Source organism: Brachyhypopomus gauderio, unplaced genomic scaffold (genome assembly GCF_052324685.1).
Source record: "Brachyhypopomus gauderio isolate BG-103 unplaced genomic scaffold, BGAUD_0.2 sc95, whole genome shotgun sequence".
Taxonomy (NCBI): domain Eukaryota; kingdom Metazoa; phylum Chordata; class Actinopteri; order Gymnotiformes; family Hypopomidae; genus Brachyhypopomus; species Brachyhypopomus gauderio.
Window position 1 is genome coordinate 196,752 of NW_027506916.1, and position 17,433 is coordinate 214,184.

The 17,433-nt window shown below is 46.1% G+C and overlaps 2 protein-coding genes across 4 annotated transcripts; both read left to right on the forward strand.

The window, feature by feature from the left end:
- The first annotated feature begins 715 nt into the window (after positions 1-715).
- etv5b (ETS variant transcription factor 5b) lies at positions 716-9,340 on the forward strand. 2 transcript variants are annotated; one of them, XM_076992655.1, is made up of 12 exons: positions 716-842; positions 2,053-2,262; positions 2,370-2,454; positions 2,547-2,594; positions 2,847-2,897; positions 4,096-4,327; positions 4,540-4,842; positions 5,352-5,647; positions 6,034-6,081; positions 7,469-7,707; positions 7,803-7,904; positions 8,135-9,340. In XM_076992655.1, the coding sequence occupies exons 2-12, from the start codon at positions 2,215-2,217 to the stop codon at positions 8,369-8,371; spliced, it is 1,689 nt and encodes a 562-aa protein (XP_076848770.1). In that variant the 5' UTR covers positions 716-842; positions 2,053-2,214; the 3' UTR covers positions 8,372-9,340. The 2 variants fall into 2 exon arrangements, with proteins under 2 accessions (XP_076848770.1, XP_076848771.1); XM_076992656.1 differs by having other exon boundaries at positions 4,540-4,830.
- A 1,047-nt stretch (positions 9,341-10,387) lies between these two features.
- gca (grancalcin) lies at positions 10,388-16,869 on the forward strand. 2 transcript variants are annotated; one of them, XM_076992608.1, is made up of 9 exons: positions 10,388-10,496; positions 10,646-10,757; positions 13,093-13,275; positions 13,366-13,435; positions 13,625-13,668; positions 13,759-13,906; positions 14,449-14,562; positions 15,847-15,905; positions 16,315-16,869. In XM_076992608.1, exons 2-9 carry the CDS (start codon positions 10,737-10,739, stop codon positions 16,339-16,341), a joined length of 666 nt encoding a protein of 221 aa, XP_076848723.1. In that variant the 5' UTR covers positions 10,388-10,496; positions 10,646-10,736; the 3' UTR covers positions 16,342-16,869. The 2 variants fall into 2 exon arrangements, with proteins under 2 accessions (XP_076848723.1, XP_076848724.1); XM_076992609.1 differs by having other exon boundaries at positions 10,457-10,474.
- Positions 16,870-17,433: the final 564 nt, after the last annotated feature.

Here is a 17,433-nt window from a genome sequence, read left to right on the forward strand (position 1 = left end):
ACACTTAATAAAAAAGAATTATTCAAATGCTTTGAATTAAATTATTTAATGCAGCATACTGTAGCATCATGTGCAGGGCGCCCTGTGCAGTGGAAACCTCACTGGGAGATAATCTCACATGAATATTGAAGATAATCTCACATGAGTATTGAGCACTGTGCTTGCCCCCCCACCCCCCCCCCCACCCCCCCCCCCCCCCCCCCCCCCCCCCCCCAGGTTAACCGTAACCCTAACCCGTAACATCAGGTGGCGCTAAAGAGAAAGCAGCGTTCGCCCTGGTGGGTCGTCTATGGCACTATGACTAGTGTTACATAAATGACGCTCTCACCTTGCTGTTGTGCTGTTGATCAATGTGTTCTGGTGACTGAGTTCAATAAACCTTTCAAATTGAGCACATTTCCTCTCTGTGTTCACATCACTTCACCACAATTTAAATCCACAATTAAAACATTAAGATACGCAAAAAAATGGTTCTGTGTGCCTCGCCCTTTAAAACAGTGTTCACGCTGGAGAAACATCTGGTTCTTGAATGAAACCCAGCCATTCATAAAAACAGGGACGGTTCCCACAACGATTGGCTCCCGGCGGCCGAATACATACCTAAGTAAATGCGAGCCCCCATTGGTCGCTGTCGTGACGGGCGTGAGGAGCTGTCCAATGATCGTGCGTCCCAGCGTTAAACGCGACCCTCCAGAACACCAAGTGAATCCATTGAGAAATATTGAGTCTGTACGCGCGGAGTGCAGCGGCGTCTCTGCGCGTCGTGGTTTTCTTGGGATTTTAATAAATTGCGTGTTTTTTTTGTTTCTGTTTTTCTATATCAAGGCGTAAATTGTTGAAAGGTGAGTATGTTTGCATAACCTAATACTACCTATGTTTTGCGACGGTTTGGCGTAGTTTTTATAGTCATTCAGATCTTGAATTTGATTTTTTAACAAAGTTGAAATTACTTGTAGAGTTAACCTTAGTTTTTATCCTCAGGCTTTTGGAGCGAACGCCATTTTCTTTGTGCGAATCTGGGGCAACCATTTTATGACACAATATTTTAAACGTTTTGTTCTTAACGCAAACACATCGCTCTGCATGAATATTGTGGTCTATATAATCAGACGTGGAAGTTTCTGGTCTTGGTCAAGGTCCTCGCTGCCGTGTATCTGTATGAATGGGGCGTCTGATCTGATGGGGTTTTTCTCGGCGCGCACCAAGTATCAAATTACACTTCATTGAGAAAAACAAGAACGGGCGAGAGGAGCCGTAGCGGGAGACAGACGGGACCGAACTTCTTGAACTCAAAGAATCTTAGTTAACCCTTTCCTGACACCTTCAACCAGATGTTTAAAACATTCCAAGCAAACTTAAATGTGGTAGTTTGTATGTCTCTACTTGGCCAAAGAGTTTTTTTTCTTGGATATCAATTACACCGCATAGGTGTACACGCTCAGGTACATATAAGAAGTTGAGATAATCTAGAGGAAGCAGTAACATTAATATATGACTTCTTAATTAGGCTACATCATATTTTCTGGCCAGCAGCTCTAAAAATCTGCAGCGCTGTCTCTTGGCTTTGTGGTAGTAAAACAGTTAATGGTACTTGCGTCAGGGAAAGTATGCACGTGAGTGAAACAGAGGTCAGCATTTATTCCCAGTGTCCTTACAAGGTGTCGTGTTGCTTATGTGGCTCTAATGTGAAATACCGGCGCTACTGCGTAATGTTATATAGTTAAGAAGGAAAGTTGAGTAATTTGTTCATTTGTATATGCAGAATTCCTCGTTTCTCAGTTCAGTAAGAGAGGCTCTCTGGGCAACAGATGGCTGTGTGTGATTATGTAAGACCTCTCGTCTGTACCATGCGGCTTTAATTGTGTGGTGTGAGCGCGAGCTCTTCACGGAGCGCGAGGAGAGTGTGAGGAGAGTGGCGCGCGCTCGAGGACTCCGTGTGCCTTCACACAAACGTGGCCAGATCAAAGGGACAGTTGCTGTTGTGCTGTCGACGCTGGGATGTTGGTGGACAGCTGGCCAAGCCTCATCTCTCCCTCTCTCTCCCCACACCAGGACCTGTCAGGAGGTGAGATCCTGCGTGAGAGGACCCACCTTCCCCCAACTCTCTCTCTCTCTCTCTCTCTCTCTCTCTCTCTCTCTCTCTCTCTCTCTCTCTCTCTCTCTCTCTCCCCTCATACTGCCCCAGTCTGTCGGCCACACGAGTGAATTTGCAGCATGAGTGGCTTTTACGACCAGCAAGTCCCGTTTCTGGTCCTGCCCAACGTGAGTACCAAGTCTTCCCCTCGTTTCTTGAAGAATACACACCCCTGCTGCCCTGCTGGGCATTGCGAGTGCCGTCTGCTGCTAAACCCTGCTGCCTGTGTTCTCAGAAGGGCCACGCGGAGTCCACCGGCCGGCTGCAGTCTGACAGGAAGCGCAAGTGTCTGCACAGCGCGCTGGCACAGGACACAGAAGGTAAAGAACCACTGGCAGCAGCACCATTCACATGAAAGCCCAGGCCATGTGACTATCACGTACGGGCCTGACACCTCGTTTGTGCTCCCCAGAGCTCTTCCAGGACCTGAGGCAGCTACAGGAGATCTGGATAGCCGAAGGTGAGTCTCCGTTGAGCTGCAGAGACCCGCCGAATGACTGACACACACTGTCTTCATCTGTGGCTTCCACAGCATTAAATAACTGTTGGTAGTTGTAAGGGTCTGACTGGCTTTGTTTCCTTCTAAGTCGAGGTTTCTGGAGCCTGTGTCTTGTGTCTCTCTCGTTCTGTGTCTTGGTTTGGTTTAGTTGTGTAGTGTAGTCGCCTCATCCAAACACAACCACGCTAACACTTGGTGCTCCTCTGATTCCAGCACAAGTTCCCGACGATGAACAGTTTCTTCCTGATTTCCAGTCGGATAACTGTGAGTATCTGATGCTAGGACATGCGGGAATGCAGGGATGGCATTGGCTGTGGGGCTGCCAATGGTGTTGCTCATTTACATGTGCTTCATGAATTATTAATCACGGTCTGGAGGGCAAGTTCCACTGTTCTCTGTCCAGGTCAGAGATTTAATAACCATGTCATGTTGCTAGAAAACGTTAATGCCTGGATTGGTCAGCTTTGATGCTGAAGTGAGGCCAGACTGATATTCAGTTATTTTGTCGTCTGGTTAAGTGTATAGTTAACCTAGTTCATCACCCTGCAGTCTCAGACTGCTCTCCATAGCCACTAGAGGGCGCTGTGTGGGCTTGATGCCTGGGTGCCTTTGTAAGTAGCTTCCAGTTTTCACTACAGATGTTTATGCACAGGTCATGACTTCTGTGTGTCAGCTGTGAAAGTTTGGATTAAAAATAAGTGTGTGTGTGTGTGTGTGTGTGTGTGTGTGTGTGTGTGTGTGTGGCACAAGAGCTACAAAGGCCCCAGGGTATTACTGCAGTGCTGTAAATCACCAGAGTCTTTAGCAAAGTGACATTTTAATGGATTGGAATACACACACTTACACACTCACACGCACACATGTGCGTACGCAAACACACACACACACACACACACACACACACACACACACACACTTAATTATGTGCAGAACACTGGTCTAGTTGTTTCTCCTATTAGCCCCCCCTTACATTTGGCATTTGAATAAGTTTGATTGTGTGTGTGTGTGTGTGTGTGTGTGTGTGTGTGTGAGAGAGAGAGAGAGTGAGGGAGTGAGAGATTGTGAGTGTGTGAGAGAGAGAGTGTGTGTGTGTGTGAGAGAGAGAGAGAGAGTGTGTGAGTATGTGTGTGTGTGTGTGTGTTGGGGGGGGGAGGTATTTTGGCTCATTACAGACCCCTCTTTCCCTCTCACCATGCCTTGGCAAAGACAACTTGTTTCCATGGAGATCAAGTCTCCTGTGATGTCATCCCTGATGTTGCTGTTTAGTGTCTCCTTGTTTTTTGGTTGATTTGATTCATTTTTTTAACAAAAAACCATCTTGATGTGTAAAAGCCCAGTACAGGGTAGATTAATGAGGATCAAAGCGTTCAGATCAGTATGTCACACTGGACTGTTCAGATCAGTCCAACACACCAGATTCTGTTCTGTAGATTCATGTATGAATGTTTGTTTTCTGCTTTAGTGATGTTCCATGGTCCTCCACAAACAAAAGTGAAGAGGGAAAAGAGTCCAGGCAGAGAGTTCTGTCCCTGTGGGCAGGAGACACGGGTGTCCCCCTGTGTGCCGGAGACACGGGTGTCCCCCTGTGTGCCAGAGACACGGGTGTCCCCCTGTGTGCCGGAGACACGGGTGTCCCCCTGTGGGCAGGAGACGCAGGTGTCCCCCTGTGCTGAGAAGTGTCTTTACAACTACAGGTGTGTGAGTACATACACACCTCTCACTTATTTAAATAATTCAGTATTTTTTAATGCAGTATTGCTGTATTGAAGATTGCTACTGTATTGCTAATGAATGGTGCTGTGTGAATCACCCTGACGTGGTTTTAAACACATTTCTTAATGAGTTAGTGCTGTGTTAACACTGACGGGGGTTTTATGTTTGTCTTTTAAACACATTTCTTTCTCAGTGCCTACGACAGGAAGTTGATCAGCTTCAACAAATCACTGACTCCTCCCTCAAACCCTGTCTCACCTTGCGACTCCTCCCAAATCACAGGGATTCGTCCCCTGCAGAGGAGGGTTACGCCCACAGTTCATGCTCAACAGCTGCCTGTCTTGGCTGGCCACACCCACACATGTCTTAGCCAGGCACAACAGAGAATACACTCCTCTGTTCACAGCCAAAGCCCTGCGTTCGCCATGCCCCGCCCACCTGTCAGTCATCCAGATACAGCACAGACCTACAGCACAGACCACAGGTATGCTATCAGGTATGCTATCCCTGAGCTACGTGACTTAAAAAACAAATAATCAAACCCTGGATTGCTTGATCCTTGATGACGGCGTTTATATGGTTCACCATGGAGGGAAAAAACCATCTCTCTGTTACTAAGCATTTCTGTGCGTGTGTGTGTGTGTGTGTGTGTGTGTGTGTGTGTGTGTGTGTGTGTGTGTGTGTGTGAGATTCATGAACAGTAGGATAAACACAACACTCTCATCCTCATTCAGTCTGGGCACAGCGGCCATGTTTGCTGCAGGGCCCTCTGCTCCTTGTCTGTGTTAGTTGAGCGGTAACGTTGAGCGGTCAGTGTCTTTAGCCCTAGTTATGATATCGTCGTCATCCCTGGTTATGGCCTTGCGCATTGACCTCTTTAAGGACTCCGCCCACTTATTCCGATCTCCCATAGCAACCTTGAACGTCTCCTTTGCTCTTTGTATGAAGCTGTCCGGGTGAAGTCACTCATGCTCTGTTTTCGCTGTCTGTGACTTGTGTTTCCAGGTTCCACAGACAGCTTTCAGAACCGTGTTTGGCATTCGGTCAGCCGGACAGGCGCGGTACCACACCCTACCCCACACCCTACCCCACACAGGCTGCCCCGCGCCGCCCCCCCTACCAGCGACACATGTCCGCACCGCTCATCCCAGTGGCCCCGCAGGTGTTCAAACAGGAGATGGTGGACTCGTGCTACCCGGAGCCCCACGCCACACACACCACACACACCACACACACTCACCGGCATCACCACCCTCACCCGCCCATCAAACAGGAGCCTGGAGACTCTGGCTTTGACTCAGGTTGGTGTGGGATCGGGTGTGTGTGTTGGTGTGTGCGGGTATGGGGGCGGGTGTGTGTGTGGGGGGTGTATGGGGGCGGGTGTGTGTGTGGGGGCGGGTGTGTGTGCTGGAGCCGTCCATCGTGCTGTGTTCTCCACTTGTGTGTGATGGTGAGATGTGGGATGTAAACGCACGTCCTCTTGTATCCTAGTAACTCCAATGTGCTCTTGAGCTCCTGCGTGTGTCGGTGTCAGACTGTGTGTGAGCGTCAGACTGTGTGTGAGCGTCAGACTGTGTCAGCGTCAGACTGTGTCAGCGTCAGACTGTGTGTGAGCGTCAGACTGTGTCAGCGTGTTACTGTAGTATCACCCACTCTGTAGACCACTGAATTCATCTTTGTGTTCCAGAGCTGCAGAACTGTAGAGAGTCATCAAGCTTCTGTAAGGCCAATGAAGGTAAAAATGTGTGTGTGTGTGTGTGTGTGTGTGTATATATATATCCCTCATTTATAACCGAAAATCCGCGAAGTAGAAGCAGTATATTTAATTATTTATACACTGTATTAAGGCTTTATAAACCCTCCCCACACCTTTACGTAATATAACCATTTCCCATTCCCCTAATTACCATTCCCACTGTAACGGTGGTGAACCCGAGGGTAGAGAAGGATCCATACGCAGGTGTAATACACGTTGATTTTCATATAAATATAAACAATAAGCAGACCCCATAGGGAGGGCAGGCAGCAGCACAAAAGGGAGAATATCAAACAGAGCAGAGCAAGGATCAGTAACCAGGATATCAGACAGAGTAATTAGTAACACGGCTTGGTACGCAACACAGGGAGGCAATACTTCACACTGGTGAGTTGTGAGAAGAGTCCTTATGTAGGGTGTGGTGAGTTAGCTGATCAGGGTCAGGTGTGCAGGTCAATATTCTGGTGATGGCGCCCTCTGGCGGTCACGGGCGCGATTGCCATTCCTGACACCCACACTGTTCTGTGCATATTTTGTACCTTTACACTTACTTGACTGTACTGTAAGAAGTTTAGAATTCCTAAAAAATGTACAGTGGACAAAATATCACCTCAGTGGTCTGGTTAAATGATAATAACACGGCTAATAATAACTCTACTGTACAGTACAGTGTAATAATAATACATGTACAGTAAATAATCACAACACCGACACAGACAAAAAACTTCAAACGATGCTCCACGTGAAACGTTCTGAGCGAGAGTGTAGAAGTCGTGCAGACCCAGAGACGAGGAAGCTGCACATAGATGAAAAGTAAACAATGCGTCACTGTACTGAGCCAATCAGGTGCTGGGATACAAAGCAGCACTCTCTGATTGGTTGTTTTTCCAGCAAGCAGCCAATCGTGTGTTGTTTACAATCTCATGTAGGCGAGTAGTGTCTCAGGCAAGCGATGCTGGTTCTCGTTTCAGAAAGTAAATATGCATTTTTTTAATTTATAGCATTCTTTTATTGTTAGAATTAATATTTGTAATATAATATATTTTTTATATATTTTATATATTATTTACAGTTTTTCATGTAAAAATTCATAATATATGTGTGACGCTGGGGCGAGGCAACAGACGAGACAGGAATCCTTGTTTTCGCTTCCAAACGTCACATTTATTGTACAACACAAATAGCGCTGATAGAACACGAAACACTCAAACACACGTACGACTCGGACAACGACGAGCACAAGACACTGCGCAAACGCACATTAAATAGACAAACCACATAAACCCCACGAGTCCCCACTCCCTAACGAGTCCCTAACGAGTCCCTAACGAGTCCCTAACGAGTCCCTAACATTTTGTGTGTCTAGGGCTCACGTATGATGCAGACCCCAGCCTGTACTACGACGACGCGTGCATTGTGCCTGAACACACCGATGCCAAGGTCAAACAGGAGGGGGTGGGATTTAGGGAGGGTCCACCCTACCAGAGGCGGGGCTCCCTGCAGCTCTGGCAGTTCCTGGTCACGCTATTGGACGACCCGTCCAACAGTCACTTTATCGCTTGGACCGGCCGTGGCCTCGAGTTCAAGCTCATCGAGCCAGAAGAGGTTAGGCTGCCTGAGCCAGGGTTTGTGGGAGGGGCCCACATCTGGGGGTGTGGTCTTCCTGCATGTATTCACGGAGTGTGTGTGCGTGCGTACAGGTGGCCCGGCGCTGGGGTGTTCAGAAGAACAGACCTGCCATGAACTATGACAAGCTGAGTCGCTCACTGCGCTACTACTATGAGAAGGGGATCATGCAGAAGGTAAAGGCACGTTCCGTTCCAGTCCTCCCAGTTCCGTTCCAGTCCTCCCAGTTCCGTTCCAGTCCTCCCAGTTCCGTTCCAGTCCTCCCAGTTCCGTTCCAGTGTCCTCTTTCTCTCCTTCCATGTATTCTCAGCACCACCAGCAGATTCTTCTCACACTTTTTTTTTCTCTGTTTTGTTTGTTTGAATTTGCACGAACTACTGCGTCTTCACCTCTGGATGAACTTCAGGTCGCGGGCGAACGCTACGTGTACAAGTTTGTGTGCGACCCCGAGGCTCTCTTCTCCATGGCTTTCCCCGATAAGCAGCGGCCCAGCCTGAAAGCGGACCCCGACAGCGCAGAGGTCCCCGGGGACGAGGCCTTCCCACATTGCCACTATGATGAGGCTGTCGGAGTTCCTTTTCTGGGTGAGGGGCGGGACCAGAACCTGGCACCACTCCCCTTCCCTGATGGCTCCGCCTTCTGAACCATGTGCCTCTCCTGTCCGTCATTTCTTCTACACTCTTAACTGACATCACCACTGTCTCACGACGGGCGTCTTTAATGCCCAACCATGCAAACACACTGCACACTTTCTTCTAGAATGAAAACCATCTGCGTTTTTTGTTTGTCTTTTTGTAATCACTGAAAAATTAACTCTGGGGCGGTATTTTGTGATAAGCTCCAGGTTTTCTGTTTGTATGAATACGTGTGTAGTTTTTAGCGACAGCTTTTGAGCACAGTTCTGGCCGTAGTGCCTGACGATCTTCAGTGAGATTTCTAAAGGTTCTTTATGACAATGGACCAAGACGGCTCTGGTGTTATCAGAACACGGAGCACATCCTGATCAGAAAGAACCGTTTTTTGTTGTGCGCTTTATTACTGCCCAGAGAGTGTACGTTTTCTGCTTTTGTAGAAATATCGATAAAAGTAAAATCTGTATATTATATAAGTATATTTTTGCAAACGTCTGCATTTGGTTTCGTGCTTGTATAAGCTGAATCTGGCACTGTAGCTCTGGACAATTTGCACAGTGGAGAGGGAATGTGCTCCAGATAAAGACTGTCTGTCCTTATAGGGAATGTCTAAAATACGTTTTAATGCATGCAACCCTGAACCTATGACCCTAAACCCACGAGTTTGTTGATGGTTCTGAACTGGAGCTTCAGCATAACCAGATCCAGAGCACACTCAGAACCCTCCTGTTCAGCTCCATGTGGTTCAAATCAAATGTTAATTAACATTCATGGTTCAGCCCACCATTGTGGCTGAATTAGGATCAGTCTGTTGTAATAAATTACTGGAAATGGAAAATTCTTGTTCATCAGAGAGAGACGTGTCCCCCGTTACCTTAGCTGTCTCCACCATGCTATCAAGCTTTACTGTCTGTGCTGGGTACAATAAAGACCTTTCTGCTACACCATACTAATGCTGTCTGTGCTGGGTACAATAAAGACTTCCCCGCTACACCACGTTTCGTGTTTTGTGCTCTGCCTGATGCTGCGTTTTCATATCGGTCAAAGAAATTAAGTGCTGCAAGGTCCCTACATCTAACATTAGAATGATGACTTTCAGTGATGGCTAAGTTACCTTGAAAAAGTAATCCGATTACTGATTACTCCTTTTAAAAGTAACTTAGTTACGTTACTGATTACTTGATTTTAAAAGTAACTGCGTTAGATTACAAGTTACTTTAGTAGTTACATTCAGCAGCGAAATTAATTTTTCCAATACTCACTTTGTTGGAAGTGCATTTTTAACAGTAACAATGTATTGAAGCAGGTTCGGTAACCGAGGCAGAAACTGCTTAATCCAAAAATCCGAGGAGGGAAACTTTATTGATAACGCAACCCTGGCGCGCGCAGGCTCCGCCCCCCAGTGTCACTTAAAGGGCAAGACTCGCCGTGAGGAGTAGGAGTCGCTACAGTATCTCCTGACATTACGTTTGTGTACCTGCGCGGTATTATTTGTACATTTATTTGTAAATGTAATACAAGCGAACTGTTCAGTTAGACAGCTTGTGAAACGAAATACCATTACAATTTCAAGCATTTTAAAGTAGGCGATGTCAGTCAAAATTCCAGCACTTTTCAAACGTGGAACACAGTGCAACATTAAAATTCGTCAGGTAAATGTTGCTTCCCCTGTTTTTGAGGGGTGTTTCTTTATACTACCTACCACATATCGTTACGGGAGGACACTGCACAAAATGACTTGTAAAACGTGCTCGCGCTCTCACAGGGTCGCGCGCAGCGTGCGGAGTCGAGCGCTACGGTCAGACGCAAAAGTAGAACTGAGCCAAGAAGAAAGCAAAAATATATATTTTACTAGGGAAAATATAAATAGTAACGCAGTTATTTGGATAAGTATCTTTAATCTGATTACTGGACTGGAAATAGTAGCGCGTTATATTACTCGTTACCGAAAAAAGTGGTAAGATTAGAGTTACGCGTTACTGACATCACTGATGACTTTACACCATTAAAGACTGGTGGGATTTAGAGTTTACGCAAGGGCAGAGCGATAGTCGAGAGCTGCGCTGTGCGTCCTCTGGCGCCCCCTGCTGTCGAGATATCGTAGTTCTACCTCGGTAAGCACTGACTTAACCTAAGGTACGAAACGCAGCGTACAAGACAAGCAAAAACAATAATGAGATTCCTGCTTACGCCTAAACCAATGTTTATGAAAAACAACAACATTTTATTAATTGGAGGTCAGTGTCTGGGACTCTCAACGTGCTTCCGCATTTTCTGCTCGTCAGGATCACATCCAGTGTTTGAGGAAGTCCGTCACTACCAGATTTCTCACAAGTTACAGCAGCCTCTAAGTTCCCATCAAAGCGATACTAAGACATGGCTTATCCAGGATATGGCGTGAGTTATTTTCAAAACACCATTTCTATATGCTAGTTGTATAAAATTGTCTCGAATTTGTCCTAAAGGTCATTTGACTGTAGAATGATCGTCCTGCTAATGCACTAAATACACTGAGCTGAGCAAAACGCCCAACGAGTAAGAGAAATTGAGTCTGGAGTCATGACTGTGTGTCAGGCATGTAGGAAAGTCCACTGAAAATGAAAATAAATGATGCGTGTATGTTAATATTTAAATGTATCAGTGCAGTATATCCTGCACCACTCTAAAACCTTACTGGACCATTTAACCGCAGAAAAGTTCATCTCTGGGCATTCACTCGTTATAGAGTTCACATTTCTGTTTCATTCATTACATATCCTAAAATGATCTTAAAATGATCCGATATATATAAATATAGCTACACGTTCGTTAGGAACAACGCCTGCAGTCGAATGTTTGAAAATGTTCTTCCGGTAAATGTCACTGAAGAAATTTCCGTATGTAGTAGCTATATATTTCTGTATGTTGTATTTATATCTGTATGTGCTATATATTTCCGTATATAGTAGCTATATATTTCTGTATGTAGTACATATTTCTGTATATATCGCTACCACGGGAGACTCGTGCGTCTTCACGAGGAGGAAGATGAGGCCGACGCTCTTCATCTTTGCTCCTGCTCTGTGGAAATACACTCTAGCTCCAATCTTTGGAAGGTCATATATCTACTTTAACCTAGAAAACTGCAAAAGCAGGAGACGAGGTTGTCTGACAAAATGCAACCTGTCGGATACTGTCAGAAAGGCTGCTATGAGAATGATAGCTGTTCGAGTTTTGAAGGTTTACTCAGATAAACCTCAGATCAAACACGTCGCTCAGAAGCCAACCGAGCGGTGTTATGGTTGGAGTTATGGTTGAGGTTAGGGTTGGGGTTAGAGTTAGTTTTGGGGTTAGTGTTGGGGTTAGAGCATCGGCGCAGATGTAAATTCTGAAGTGAGGGGGACCAAGCTGTACAATACATACGTTTATGCTTGTAGATGCTAGATTTCGGATGGGGTCAATATAAATCTGGAGGGGACATGTCCCCCCCCCGTCTGCGCCCCTGGGTTAGAGTTAGTGTTGGGGTTAGTGTTGGGGTTTGGGTGGCCCGGGCGTGGTTGATCATGTTCCTTTGTGTATGCTTGATGGACAGTCTGTAAATGGGTGAATAGGATTTCGGTGTTTCGTCTCTGCTGAATGAGAATATGAAACTCCCCTAACCCCCAGTCCTTAGCTTCAGCATCAAAAACATGTCTGAACCTGACCGCAAAATACGTAAAACGTGTGTGTCAGCGTTAGTGTGAGTGTGGAGTAAAGGTTACTAGTGTGAATTGTGTGAAGTTACTACATGACCCAACGGTTCAGGGCAGGGGAAGCCATTTTATCACAGTGGTGTGATTAAAAAAAGGAAAAAAATGTAGGAACAGGTGAGGACGTATCTGAAACAGGAAGTGAATGCTTGTGTGAAGAAACTAACATTTGCAATCTCCTGTTTTTCTGAACATGCAACACTGAATCAACCATACTGACCAATAACCAATAAGTTCAGAACGCTGCTGCAAGGGTTCTGACCCGCAGGAGAAAGAGAGATCATATTACACCTGCACTCCACTCACTACACTGGTTACCTGTCAGCTTTAGAATAGATTTTAAGGTTCTAGTGATGGTTTTTAAATGTCTTCATGGTCTTGCCCCTCTTTACCTCAGTGAAATGATGGTTAGATATGTTCCAGTCAGGTCTCTCAGGTCTTCAAACAGTAATCCACTGGTGATTCCTAAAAGCCAATTAAAGATTGGCGAGGGTGCTTTTAGCCACTATGGCCCAAAGCTCTGGAACTCTCTTCCTGAAGAGCTCAGAGGCATTTCATCCCTGCATAGTTTCAAGAAAAGTCTCAAAACCTTCCTATTTAGATCTGCTTTTAGTTAAGAAACTCCAACTCTGTTCCATCTTAGTTACTTTATTACATTATGTTGTCTATTATTTTATTATTTGTCACGTTATTACATAATTTGATTGTATTTGTTTCCTTTTTATCTTTAATTTCTTCTTATCTTATCTAATTGTCTTCTTATCTTTGCTTCTTTTTAATGTTTCTTTTTTATTTATTCTGTAAAGCACTGAGTTGCATGTATGTATGCGATACAATTAAAGATTATTATTATTATTCATGCAGTAAAAATGCTCAGGCATCAAGAAGATGGACTAACATGCTATTCTATGATTATTAATCATGTCATTTGTGTGATTATTAATCATGTATGATTATTAATTATACTGTCTGCCATCATGTGTGTTGTGATTCACCCCTCCCAGTATGGTGGAGCTATGCCAGGAGGCCCTCCTCGGGGCATGCCAATGGCGGGGGGCCCTATGCCAATGGCGGGGGGCCCTATGCACTGCCCTCCTGTGCCAGGATATGGGAGCTACTCTGGCGCCTTCAGTGCGCCCGCAGCCCAAGACCCAATGTGGAATTATTTCATCGCCATAGCCGGCCAGGTTAGACAAGAACGCTCTGAGACATTTGCGCTGTTGAGTGAACTGTGGATTGGTGTTCGTGAGGGACATGATGTTGCCGTGTGTTTTCAGGACGGAGAGGTGGATGCAGAAGAGCTGCAGAAATGTCTCACTCAGACTGGGATCTGTGGCTCTTACATGCGTAAGCAGAGAGACATCAAACACAAAACTGTGGCTGCTGACTGTAGAAATGGCTTTGAAATGCGATATTTGAAGAATGTAATTCGACCGGAATACCCTGCCGGTTAATCAGACGTGCCGGTTAATCAAACGTGCCGGTTAATCAGACATGTCTTATTCCATGAAGCTAAACTCTGCCCTTTGTGTGTAGCTTTCAGCCTGAACACATGCAGGATCATGATTGCCATGTTGGATGTATCCTTCACGCCAACCTCAGATGTTCACGGTGTCCGTAGTGTCATTTGCCTTTTGGTAGTGGTGAGTTCCATAACTGGACCTCTGTAGAGAGACTATTCGGGCAAGATGGGCTTCACGGAGTTTAAGGAGCTGTTTGCCGTGCTGAATGGCTGGAAACAGAACTTCATGATGGTGGACCGAGACAGCAGTGGCACTGTGGAGCCTCATGAGATGAACCAGAGTATCACAAGCTTGGGTGAGTTAGAGAGGGAGGGTGGTGCGGTGATTATAGAATACAGTGTGGAGATTATAGGGAGGAGATTATAGAGTACAGAATATAGAGTAGATTATAGTGTTATGCCAAGCAAACCAAACCAAAACGAAATTCCTGGCAGACAGCTGTTGTGTGATTGGATGGGTTAACATGCTTTGTTCACTTCTCTTTGTCAGTAAAGAGAAATGTTATATACACACACACACACACACACGTTATTCGGATATACAGACATTGTTCAGATTTGGATGTCAATTCCTGGCACTGTATGGTTTTCACAGTCTTGCAGTGTAAGAGCACCTTAATAAAAAACCTTATAAACATTTTTATATGTATCTCTAAAACCTTAGTTTACAAAAGGATACAGAACACAAAAGAAATATCAACTATAGAAGAATATAGAAAATGGAAGAAATACAGATAGAATACAGAACACTGAAGCCTGTGACCCTAACCCTGGAAGACTGTGATATCACACTGTGATACGATGGTGTCTGATTGCGGTGTTTGTGGTCTGATTGCAGGCTATAGGTTGAGTCCTCATGTTTTAGACAGCATCATGAAGCGTTACAGTCGTGGAGGCAGGATCTACTTTGATGACTATGTGGCCTGTTGTGTGAAGCTCCGCTCTATGACCGGTGAGTGTGAACGTCCCCGCTGTGGGCACAGTCCCCCACCAATTACCCCTCTATCACAGTCCCCCACCAATTACCCCTCTATCACAGTCCCCCACCAATTACCCCTTTATCACAGTCCTCCACCAATTACCCCTCTATCACAGTCCCCCACCAGTTACCCCTCTATCACAGTCCCCCACCAGTTACCCCTCTATCACAGTGCCCCACCAATTACCCCTCTATCACAGTGCCCCACCAATTACCCCTCTATCACAGTGCCCCACCAATTACCCCTCTATCACAGTCCTCCACCAATTACCCCTCTATCACAGTCCTCCACCAATTACCCCTCCATCACAGTCCCCCACCAATTACCCCTCTATCACAGTCCCCCACCAATTACCCCTCTATCACAGTCCCCCACCAATTACCCCTCTATCACAGTCCCCCACCAATTACCCCTCTATCACAGTCCCCCACCAATTACCCCTCTATCACAGTCCCCCACCAATTACCCCTCTATCACAGTCCCCCACCAATTACCCCTCTATCACAGTGCCCCACCAATTACCCCTCTATCACAGTGCCCCACCAATTACCCCTCTATCACAGTCCTCCACCAATTACCCCTCTATCTCAGTCCCCCACCAATTACCCCTCTATCACAGTCCCCCACCAATTACCCCTCTATCACAGTCCTCCACCAATTACCCCTCTATCACAGTCCCCCACCAATTACCCCTCTATCACAGTCCCCCACCAATTACCCCTCTATCACAGTCCCCCACCAATTACCCCTCTATCACAGTCCCCCACCAATTACCCCTCTATCACAGTCCCCCACCAATTACCCCTCTATCACAGTCCCCCACCAATTACCCCTCTATCACAGTCCTCCACCAATTACCCCTCTATCACAGTCCTCCACCAATTACCCCTCTATCACAGTCCCCCACCAATTACCCCTCTATCACAGTCCCCCACCAATTACCCCTCTATCTCAGTCCCCCACCAATTACCCCTCTATCACAGTCCCCCACCAATTACCCCTCTATCACAGTCCTCCACCAATTACCCCTCTCAGTCCCCCACCAATTACCCCTCTATCAATTACCCCTCTATCACAGTCCCCCACCAATTACCCCTCTATCACAGTCCCCCACCAATTACCCCTCTCAGTCCCCCACCAATTACCCCTCTATCACAGTCCTCCACCAATTACCCCTCTATCATCCTACCAGTTTAAGGCTGTTGGGGTACGGGGTAAGTTCTCGGGGCATTTACACCTCTGGGGTTTTTCTGCAGACCAATTCAGACGGAGAGATACCATGCAGCAAGGAGCAGCAAGCTTCCAGTATGATGACGTAAGTGAATGCTGCAGTGACTTGTGGGTAATGCACTGTCTGCTCCACCCTCCAGGTGTCGTGTATGTCTTTGTTTATATAGCACCTTTCATGTGTACCATTTCACGAGTAACAGATGAGCTCTGGTCGCCTCTACTCTACTTGTAATGGAACCTTTTAAGTCCAGAAATCTCTGTTCAGATTTTCCACTTCATGAAGTGGTTAAACAATGCAGTCAAAATATACACTACCTACACTATCCTTTATATATAATAAAACCACAGTAGCACATGTTGGCTGTTGTGTCCCCTTCAGCTGTGAAGCTTTTACAGCTTTTGGTCATAGACCTCCTCCACCTTCTTCACCTCCACCTCCTCCACCTTCTTCACCTTCACCTCCATGTGTTTCCCTTTGTTTGTTTCTTCTGTAGTTCATCCTCTGCACCATGTCTATATGAGACGTAGGACTGTGTCTCCGGGGACGACGGCCGGTGTGCCACGTTCTGCACACACGTCACAGCAAACAAGAAAACATGCAAAATATTCAGAGTTGATTCCAAGCGTTCACAGGACGACCTCAACACGGGAGAGCCAGTATGTAATGTTTTCATAGTATGTTATAAATAACCATGGAAGAGGTTTACTCTTCATGCTTTTGGGACTAGTAGGAGTCCGTAGTCTGTGCTAACATGAGCCACGAGTTGAGAAGCCCTGGTAACCGTGAGTGAAGACCACACATGCAAGACCACCTCATTATAGACGTGTTATGTGCCAGAATAATATATATTTTGTATACATAATGGTCAAACATTTTAGCAACTTTTTATGACCAAAACTACTATGAAACTATTTGTTGCCTTTTAATAGCACAGTTTATATATAATTTTGTGCCAGCACAGTCTTCACTGTTTATTTGTAAACATTTTTGCCAGATTTGACAAGCAGATGCACCAAATTGGACTTTATTAAAGTGCCTATCAATGTAACACTTGTCTCCCTGTGAATGAATGTTCAATTTATATAGTGTCTTTCAGAATACCCAAGGTGCTTTACAATTTTAACACAAGTACAAGTCACAGACAACCACACACACACACACATCATCTGAACCGCTTAATCCCACGGGTCGGGGGGGGGGCTGGAGCCAATCCCAGCATCTCCGGGCAAAGGCCAACACACACACACACGCACACGCACTCACTACGGGCAATTTAGAGTGATCAATCAACCTAACACGCATGTCTTTGGACTGTGGGAGGAAACCAGAGTACCCAGAGGAAACCCACGCAGGCACAGGGAGAACATGCAAACTCCACACAGAGCAGCCCAGACCGAGAATCGAACCCAGACCGCCTTGCTGTGAGGCGACAGTGCTAACCACCACACCACCATGCCGCCCCCACACAGACACACTCAGGGAGAATTTGTCAGGGAATCAGGGAATGCCAATTTACCTAACCTCCATGTCTTTGGATTGTGGGAGGAAACCGGAGATCCCGGAGACAGACACGGGGAGAACATGGAAACTCCACTCAGATAGGGACTTGAAC